Source organism: Silurus aristotelis (assembly GCF_946808225.1).
Source record: "Silurus aristotelis genome assembly, chromosome: 25".
In the NCBI taxonomy this organism is placed as follows: Eukaryota; Metazoa; Chordata; class Actinopteri; order Siluriformes; family Siluridae; genus Silurus; species Silurus aristotelis.
This window is the reverse complement of record NC_139598.1, coordinates 3,888,841-3,898,973: the sequence shown is the minus strand read 5'-3', so window position 1 is coordinate 3,898,973 and position 10,133 is coordinate 3,888,841. Positions and strand designations below refer to the sequence as shown.

Genomic DNA, 10,133 nt, shown 5'->3' with positions numbered 1-10,133 from the left:
TCCCTAAAAAATACGCATTTATTCATTCGAACTGCATGGATGGATGGATGGATGGATGGATGGATGGATGGATGGATGGATGGATGGATGGATGGATGGATGGATGGATGGATGGATGGATGGATAGATAGATAGATAGATAGATAGATAGATAGATAGATAGATAGATAGATAGATAGATAGATAGATAGATAGATACCTTAAATATACCTTAAATATACCTTACATTTATAATTTTCACAAGTTTAATTTTCAATTGTCAAGTCTAATCAACATGGGTATGGCCAAATATAGATGCTTTAAGCAAATGTATGTTTATTATTAGTGAAACCAAACTCAACATTGAACATGAAGACAACATACACTTGTAAATGTTTTAAAATAATTGTGGTGTTTTAAATTACATTAATTTATCAGGACACCAAACGGAACTTTTCCTATGTTTCCACACGGACGGTTTTAAATGCCGGATGTGGGCATCATGGTGGTTTTTGGTGCTTGATTTGAGACTTGGCGCATCAATGAAACAAATGTTTATTGATTAGAAATTATTTTTTAGCTCAGTAGGGTGATAGTGACGAAAAAAAAAGCGTTTAATGTTTTAAAAACTAAAACATTTAAAAAATATACACCTTTTAAAACTATCATTACGACAGCATGACTATAGAAACCAATAATATTATACAGAAATACAGTATAACAGAGCACTGCAGCACAGATATTGCTTTACATTACATACAGCAAGAATGTAGGTCATTTCTAAAGCAAGAAAGCAATTTAACACAGTTCTACGATTCTCCCTTCAATGCAGCCACAGCTGCCCTGCTCGCATACGTCATCTTTAACAGAAGCATCAATATTAATCTCAAAACACCCCCGTTTTTTTGTGCATTTTCCGTGCATAACTGTTTTCTGGGGATTTGAAATAAAGGCAAATGATGTGTTTTTGTGCAAAGAAAAGAGGAAAGAAAAATGCAAAAGTTCAAATGGTTTAAATGGTAACAAATGTAAAATTACACTCTATGGTGCTGCTTAAGTCAGTCGTTTATATATGTATATATATAGTACAGACCAAAAGTTTGGACACACCTTCTCATTCAAAGAGTTTTCTTTATTTTCATGACTATGAAAATTGTAGAGTCACACTGAAGGCATCAAGGGCTATTTGACCAAGAAGGAGAGTGATGCGGTGCTGCGCCAGATGACCTGGCCTCCACAGTCACCGGACCTGAACCCAATCGAGATGGTTTAGGGGTGAGCTGGACCGCAGAGTGAAGGCAAAAGGGCCAACAAGTGCCAAGCATCTCTCGGGGAACTCCTTCAAGACTGTTGGAAGACCATTTCAGGTGACTACCTCTTGAAGCTCATCAAGAGAATGCCAAGAGTGTGCAAAGCAGTAATCAAAGCAAAAGGTGGCAACTTTGAAGAACCTAGAATATGACATTTTTCAGTTGTTTCACACTTTTTTTGTTATGTATATAATTCCATATATAATTCCACATGTGTTAATTCATAGTTTTGATGCCTTCAGTGTGAATCTACAATTTTCATAGTCATGAAAATAAAGAAAACTCTTTGAATGAGAAGGTGTGTCCAAACTTTTGGTCTGTACTGTATATATATATATATATATATATATATAAACCACATAGAGCAGGAAAGGTCGGGTGACCAAATACTTTTAGCAATATAATAAAATAATAAATAATAAAAATAATTTAATAATGTAATCATTTATATATATATATATATATATATATATATATATATATATATATATATATATATATATATATATATATAAATTATTAATTATATAAATAAATTATTAATTATATAAATAAATCAGGCTGCGGCAAAGAATTTGTGCTGAAGCTGCAGGTCCTGGTTTTTCTTTTGTGTAGAAACACATAGGAAAGTGTGTGGTCTGTGTGTGTGTGTGTGTGTGTGTGTGTGTGTGTGTGTGTGTGTGTGTATATATATATATATATATATATATATATATATATATATATATATACATGTATCATCGCACACATTGGTCCCTATTCACTATTATACCTCATTACGCGGGACGCCCCGCCTCCTGTCGTTTATTATAGGCTGTTGGTTTCCACCAATCAGAGTCGAGTCAGTCCCGAGAAGCGGTTCGGTGTAGGTAAAAGTCGCGTGCGCTGCGGCTCGCTGGGAACGCGGTGGTGTTCTGCGGGGAGGCGCGCGGTGTCCGGTCTCCGGTGTCCGGTGTCCGGTGTCCTACACACCCAGTCCTCACACTTTCCTCTGTGTTTCTGCACAAAAGAAAAAGAACAAACAAACAAAACAAAAAAATCCAGGACCTGCAGCTTGAGCACAAATTCTCTGCCGCAGCCTTGTTTATTTATTTTTGTAAATATAATTTGTTTTTATTTCTTTCTTTTGAACCGAAAGCACATTTCATTGCGCTGTAGAGGATGCGCGCGCTGGTCAGGTCCTGCTGCACGCCTTCTCCGACTTGCCTTGTGTGAATGTCCTGTAAATGCGGTGTGATGTAGAGAGTCTTCTCCATGGCGTCTCAGCAACAATCCCGGATCCAGTCTTACCTGGAGAGGAATAAAATCGGACCCCTGTTTGAGGTGAGCAATTTAATATCCAAAAAGAAAAAAGAAAAGAAAAAGAAAACCCCCACATCTACAGGTTCAGCTGGGTTGCATGTGCAGGCTTCTTAAAAAAGTGAGCAATATTTCTTTCTTTATTACCAAATGATGAGGATGGGCTTCTCTTTGGACTCTGGTTCCCTATACCATCATCTCAGGGAGTTTTTCCCTACCAGTGTCACCATTGGCTCGCTTTTTAGGAATAAACTTTAGGCACTAACATATAAATTATTATATATTTTTTCTGTAAAGCTGCTTTGGGACAATGTCCATTGTAAAAAGTGCTATACCTATAAAATTGAATAAAATTGAAGTCAATTGTCACAGTTTTTTAGAGATCATATGTCTCATGTGGAATAAGGCAATTTTTTATTATATGACAAATATGGGTTCACATGTAGGAAAACATGGAGGGATGCATTTGACTATGCCGTTCCCTGTTTACCTGCATGTTTGAATGGAATTAAAAAATTTGGAAAAGAAAACATTAAAAAATCATGTAATAGAATTGCAGTTTCGAAGCTAAACGCACATGCAGTACATGTGTGAATTTGAGCACACTGTCTGAAAATCATGGGTAGAAAATCACAGGTAAAAATTATATACAATAAAAATTATATATTTTTAAAATAAAATGTATGTGACATGCATGAAAAAACTTGTAATACAAATAATTGTAAGTTGTGGTAATAAACTGAATACATAATAAACCTGTATGTGAAAAAATAAATCATGTGACTTACACATGGAATAATTAAGTAATAAAAATAGTTGAATTCAGTGAAGAATTTACAATCATAAATTATATAAATAGGAAATCTAAAAGAAATATTATGATAACACTATATGGGTAAAAGTTTGTGGACACCTCGGTGTAAGATTGCTATTTGCTTTTTTTGTACATCTCATTCCACATTTAGTCTTCCATTTGCTCTTATAATAACCGCCAATCTTCTAGGAACTTCTGTTCCACTAGGCTTTAGTAAGGTACTGATGTGGGTAGGGTGAGGAGGCCTTGGAGTGCACTCAGTATTTCAATTCATCCCAGAAGTGGTCAGTAGGACTGAGGTCAGAGCGCTATAGCAGGAGATCTTCCACTCCAACCCATATGTAAACCATATCTTCATGGAGCTGGCTTTGTGCACAGGGCCATTGTCATGCTGGAAAAGGTTTGTTTCTCCTATATATAAGTGAAGGGAAAATGTAATGCTACTGTATACAACAACGTCCTATATAATTGCATGCCTCAAACTCTTTGGGAGCAGTTTTGGGAAGAGCTCCATTTGGCTGGAAAAGTCAGGTGTCCCAATTCTTTTGTTCAATCATATAATATACAATTCAATACTAATTAGTGATTTAAAAACAATTAATAATGTAAAAAAAAAATTTTTCATTTAAAGTAACTAATATCGTGCAGTGACTGTAAAATGTAGTAAAATGTTTTGGCAGTTGGAGTTATTGTAATCTTGCGATGGCTCCTGTGATGATGAATAACTCCAGACATTACAAAAACCTCAGCAGAATTTACTTCTTCACTTTACTGTGCTGCCTTGGCTCTACTTTCGCCTACTCTGCACATCTGGCAGAGTCTCAACAGTGTCTACGTTAGACAAAGTGCTTATGTATAAGCTCTGCCGGAGGAGAGACTCGATACACATGGATGGAATATGAAAGAGCAGTGAGGCTGAAAGCAGAACCATGGTCATGGCCACAATGTAGCACCATGGACAGCGGCAGAGACCGTTTGAATAGAGCAAGCCAATGGTTTTCAGCTGGAACTGTCCTTCGAATAGCAACATCTGTTTCTTATGTATTATTAGGAGTTACTACAGACAAGAAAACCTGTTCCTGGAAACGTAAATTTCCTAAAATATGAAAGAAATAAAATAGCATCTTGTGATGAAGCAGAATTATGATTCCCACCAATAACTGGTGGTTTTCCAGTATCAGCAATATAATAAATGTTTTATTAGATTTACGCATTTTCATTTCATTTATAGTAATATTTAATGTTGTGTATGAAATCTTTGAATCAAAAATTCACTTTAATTTTTCACTTTTGTGAGGTGCTACCAAGAAGCCCCTGATAAAGCAATGACAATGCAAACTTCTTCTTCTTGTGTATTAGCATGTTTGCAATTTCATGGTTTTCTCCAACTATACAAACACATTCCTGTAGATGGATTGGCTGTGCTGAATATGTGTAAATGCCAGTGTATAATGTTCCTCAATGGACTGTTGAATAAGACTTCCTAGTGTATTTGGGAAAGGCTCCAGATCCACTGTGATTCTGTGTTCATTCATTCTTTTTACGGATAGACCTTGTCATTCATAACATCATTGCATGAAAACAATACAGGTTGCAAATTGTTTATTTGTTTGAATAAAAATTTATTATCCATTTTTTAGATTTAAAAAGTCCAATTGTAGAAACCAGTAGAATATTTTGGTGTGGCCTATAATGCAATGCTATAATGCCTGTGGTGGTAATAGCTGTTCAATATAAACCTTTCCTAAAAAAAATCTAATAAAAGTACATTTTCTCATAAAATTAATTAATTCAAATATTGTTATATCAGCTGAGTAAAAAAATAATAAGCCAGAGAAACAGTCACAGAAGTTGGCCATTTTAACCAACTTTGGAGCTCTGTTTCAGGATTAAGTGAGGCTTCAGGGGGCGCTACAGAGTTGATTTCACTGAGCATTTTCCCCAGAAATACAGAGACAGGTAGTATGAAAGTAATAATATAAGGATATTGTCTCCAGGATTTAAGAAAACAATACATGTAGCAATAAATGGACCAAAAATTGTCATCCATCTTTTAGAAGTAAAAGTTTGTAATTGTTGGTGAACTGCCATGGTATAAGATGAATTAAACACTTTAGGACATGCTGGTTTCAGACACCCTGATGTTGATTAGTTTTCATTGTAAATTTAGATATGCATGTAATATGCAGTCGGATTTGCACTTTGGAAATCTCTGCACGACGTGGAGCATTTTCTCTGCGATTACATCAGATCGTTCATCAAAGCCAACTGATGCCTGCTCGGTGAGAAGGATGCCGAGGGCTATACGGACTGAGCTGCTGATCTTAAAAATTATGTATTGGGAATTTAAAAGTTATATGGATAGACTGTTATCATGCAGTGATTGTGGCACTGTGAAATATGAAGTACTGTTAAAGAGAGACACAACATTTCTCTTTTTTATTACAACTATTATTACCTAGGTCTGCTCTTTGCAGCTTGGATATTGTCGATATAAGTTATTGCACCCTCTTCACAGAATATGGTTGTGGCCATTTGCTATGAAGTGAGGCTACAGGCAAACAACAGCAAACTACAGCAAATATTTAACAATAACATTATTAAACATTAAAAGAGAAGAGGAAGCACAGTAAAGGGAAGAGTAAAGATTTAGGGCCATTTGTGCATCAATACACTGTATTTTACCTGACTACATGTTTATCTTCTTATTCGTGTATGATTGTCATGGGGTATGGCCTGTAGTCTAGGCAACGATAGCAAATGGTTTACTCTATACTATACTACTTACTCTGAAGAATAAGTTTAGGTGCCTCTTTAACCATTGAAGCATTACATTACATTTACGGCCAGACGCCCTTATCCAGAGCGACGTACAAAAGTACAAAAATACAGCCTATAGCCTTAAAAGTGTACAGTGATGAAATACTTTCATAAATGAACTAAACTTTTTGTATGGATAAACAATTGACACAGGGGTGAGATCCTCATGGGTGTGTCCTTGGGCCATTGAGTTTCATTGGGAGGGAATGCACTGCCGTTAAACTGATTGAGCCAAAGAACTGGAACACTAATAGTCTATTTGCATTGTTTCTACCTTGCAGAAATATTTTAAATATTAGATCATGCATTTAAAGCACAATGCTGATTCCGATTCCATTGATGAATTTGCTAAAGAGGGATTGACTATAGAGATTCAGGAGGTAATTAGCGACAGTATGTATTAGGTGTAAATGTTTTTAATTTATAAAGCCATTATTTTACATACTGTACTGTACGTACATCAAAAATAGTTTGAAATTCTAGTGCATTTGACTGAACATGACTGGTAACAATTACTTCAGATCGTATAATTATGCGGTACTGTAATCTCGGCCTTGATTGACAAATCTGTGCGATTTATCTGAGAGCCTGTTATTTTCTGCATGAAAGGTCATTACAGAGAAAATAAGTTGGGATGGGTCTCACTCCCTCTCTCTCTCGCTAAGCATTGTTCAGCCTCACAGAAGAATATAAAGAAAAAGGGATTGTTGAATTCGGTATATTCAATCCAGTAATGATTTGTTCATGCTGAATGTATGTCATATAATAAAAATCTCAAGTGTCAAAGAAAAAAAAAAGAGCAGGCTAGATATCCAAACTTTATCTTATCTGTAATTAGGCTGCATTGTTACAATCTTGACCTTGACGGAAGTATCTGCAGAAGCAGTAATTTCAGGCCAGGCGATAGAAGAAAAAAAAAGGATTCGCTTCATGCAGTGCTCGCCTGGCGTTACCGGGTTTCTAGGGGGTTCATTAGTCCAGATGCAGGTTTAATAATTTACAGTTCATCATAAATGGCACATTTAATTTACCAACTGTTATAAAAAAAAAAACAGACTGGTCTCTTACATCTTTATAGCACTATGTTTGGCGAATTTCTTCCAACACATTCATATAATTTAAGTCCTGAGCAAAGTGTTGTATTATTATCCTACAGCTGATGTTCATAGAACCTGATCATGCCACTGATAAATAGTGTTATGTAAATTTGGATGGAAAATGGCAGTCATTAAAACTCAGAAGTAAATGTGCATTACCTTTTATAGTGTATAATGGAATGATTGTAAAGCAAGTTAGTTTCTTTAGACAATCATTTTAGCAAAGATTTTCCTTTATTAGCATCTCATTCTCATATCTTTCTCTCACTCAAAAAAATCCATTTTTTCAGTTGACCAAGAAACTGAAAAGTGTCAATTCCTTTGTCCGAAACACTGAGGACACCTTGTGACACCTTATGCTGTAACAGAGAAATTTCCCCACTGTGGGACGGATAAAGGTATATCTTATCTTATTTTATGATCACCTGCCTAATATTTTGTTGTGGTCCGCCTTTTTGATCACAAAACAGTCCTGCATCAATGAGCCTCTGCCGTCCTGTCGCTGGTTCCCCACTGTTCCTTCCATGAAACACTTTTGATAGATACTGTCCATTGCAGACCAGAAAATGCTTAAATGTAAATGAACTAAACAACTGAATGATCTTCATGCGTATTTCTTCACTCCATTTATTCTAATTTGGTTCTGTTATGTTAATTTTCTCAGCTAATTCAATTGACACAGAGGGTTTTCAGTTCTTGTTATTTATAGAGGGAGCTGTCAGTGTCAGCACTTTATACATAATGCTGTCGAACATCTGTGAAACTAGTTAGTTCCTGTTATCTGGTACTTTGTCAATCATTATTTCTTAACAATCCACTATTGGATTACTGTTATGTTTCATTCCTAGTTGCTCAGTAACTTCATGGATCTTTAGGCTGTTGATGTGGAACCATCCCGAGTTGCACAGAGTGTCTCCAATTAAAGAGAACTCTATCCAGAGGTAGGGATGAATCAGGCAGATCCGAAAAGAAGAAAGAGAGAGAGAGAGAGAGAGAGAGAGAAAGAGAGAGAGAGAGAGAGAGAGAGAGAGAGGGAGAGAGAGAGAGAAAGAGAGAGAGAGAAAGTAGAGGGCTCTCAAGACCCTCCTAAGGATATAAATACACCGACCAGACATACCATTATGTCATTGTAACATTATGATCGGTAAATAAATAAAACTGATTATCTCTTCATCATGGCACCTGTTGTGAGTGAGTGGGATATATTAGGCAGCAAGTGAACATTTTGTCCTCAGTGTTGACGTGTTAGAATCAGGAAAAATAAGCAAGCGTAAGGATATGAGCGAATATGACAAATTGTGATGTCTAGACGACTAGGTCAGAGCATCTCCAAAACTGCAGCTCTTATGGGATGTTTCTGGTCTGCAGTGGTCAGTTTTTATCAAAACTGGCCCAAGAAAGGAACAGTGGTGAACCAGGGACAGGGTCATGGACGGCCGAGGCTCATTGATGTATGTTGGGAGCGAAGTCTGGTCCGTCTGGTCTGGTCAAACAGACGAGCTCCTGTAGCTCAGATTGCTTAAGAAGTTACTGTTGTTAATGCTTGATGGGTCAGGACTGTTTTTGCAGCAAAAGGGGGACCAACTCAATATTAGGTGGTCATAATGTTATGCCTGATTGATGGTCCTAGTTGGTGTATTATCTGGCCATAACTTTGTAGACACCTGTCCACCATGCCCATGTGTATTTTCCAATTTGCTCTTATAATAAGCTCTACTCTTTTTGCAAAAATTTAAAGTGTGGTTGTGAGGATTTGTGTTAATTCTGCTACAAGAGCATTAATAAAATCTGTCACTGAGTTTGGGTAAGAAGGTCTACTGCACAGTCTGTATTCAGAGGGTTGAGGTCATGTGCAGAACATTGTCTTCATGGAGTTTACTTTGTGCACTGGCCATCATCATTCTGGAACAGATTCGGGTTTCTCTGGACATTCTAGACAACCGTGTGCTTCCAAATGCACGGTAAGACTTTGCAGAAAGCCTCTGTGCAGGTGAGATGGTCTGGTGTCCACATACTTTTGGCAGTGTAGTATGTGTAGTAACATTGTTAATCCACTGCATACACAACTCTCATTGACTCAATATCACTGTGATATTTCAGTTTTTAATTTGGCCTTGAACACATTAGCTAGACTCTGCCAAATGAATAAAATGTAAAAAAGAAAGAAAGAAAGAAACGGAAAGATCAGGGCAGAGGTTGTTTTTTTAAGTGGTAGTCAAACTCTATTGATTGGCTTCTTGCAAAATAATTTATACGAGTCAATGAGACAGCGTTCATTGTAAGTGGCTAAAAGCCCACTACATACTCAGGAGACGTGCGTGATTAATCATTGCATGTGTGTGTGTGTGTGTGTGTGTGTGTGTGTGTGTGTGTGTGTGTGTGTGTGTGTGTGTCTGTGTGTGTGTGTGTCTGTGTGTCTGTGGTATGTGAGTGAAACAAAGAGCTGCAGTTAGCGAACAGTTAGAATGGAAGTATCCACAGAATGGAACTGGTATTAATGTAAGGCACAACATGGGCTGATGGCTGGTGCTGATTTCAGCTGATGAAGAAAAGAGAAACAGGCCTCTTTATTGCAGTGTAGGTTTTTCATGAATCAGCCTTGGAGGACACAAAAGTATATTAGATCAGGAAAGTATTTGTTGAGATATCTAAGGAAAATAGGGTTTACCTTGAGCTGAAGGTAAAACATCCTGATGGAAATGGAAAAATCCATTTCAAATATAAAAAAAATAATAAAAATAAAAAAAATATATATACATATATACACTTGTGTCTGTATAGTGTTTGCATATACTGTATGTACAGTATGTTGTC

General features: G+C 36.6%; 1 protein-coding gene across 1 annotated transcript in view; it reads left to right on the top strand.

The window, feature by feature from the left end:
* Positions 1 to 2,139: 2,139 nt before the first annotated feature.
* The window catches only part of cUnh8orf34 (chromosome Un C8orf34 homolog), a 73,961-nt gene continuing 65,967 nt past the window's right edge, over positions 2,140 to 10,133 (top strand). Inside the window, exon 1 of the mRNA XM_083530173.1 lies at positions 2,140 to 2,612. Within this exon, the coding sequence (XP_083386299.1) occupies positions 2,544 to 2,612 (69 nt within the window). The 5' untranslated portion in view covers positions 2,140 to 2,543. The remainder of the gene's footprint in view (positions 2,613 to 10,133) is intronic.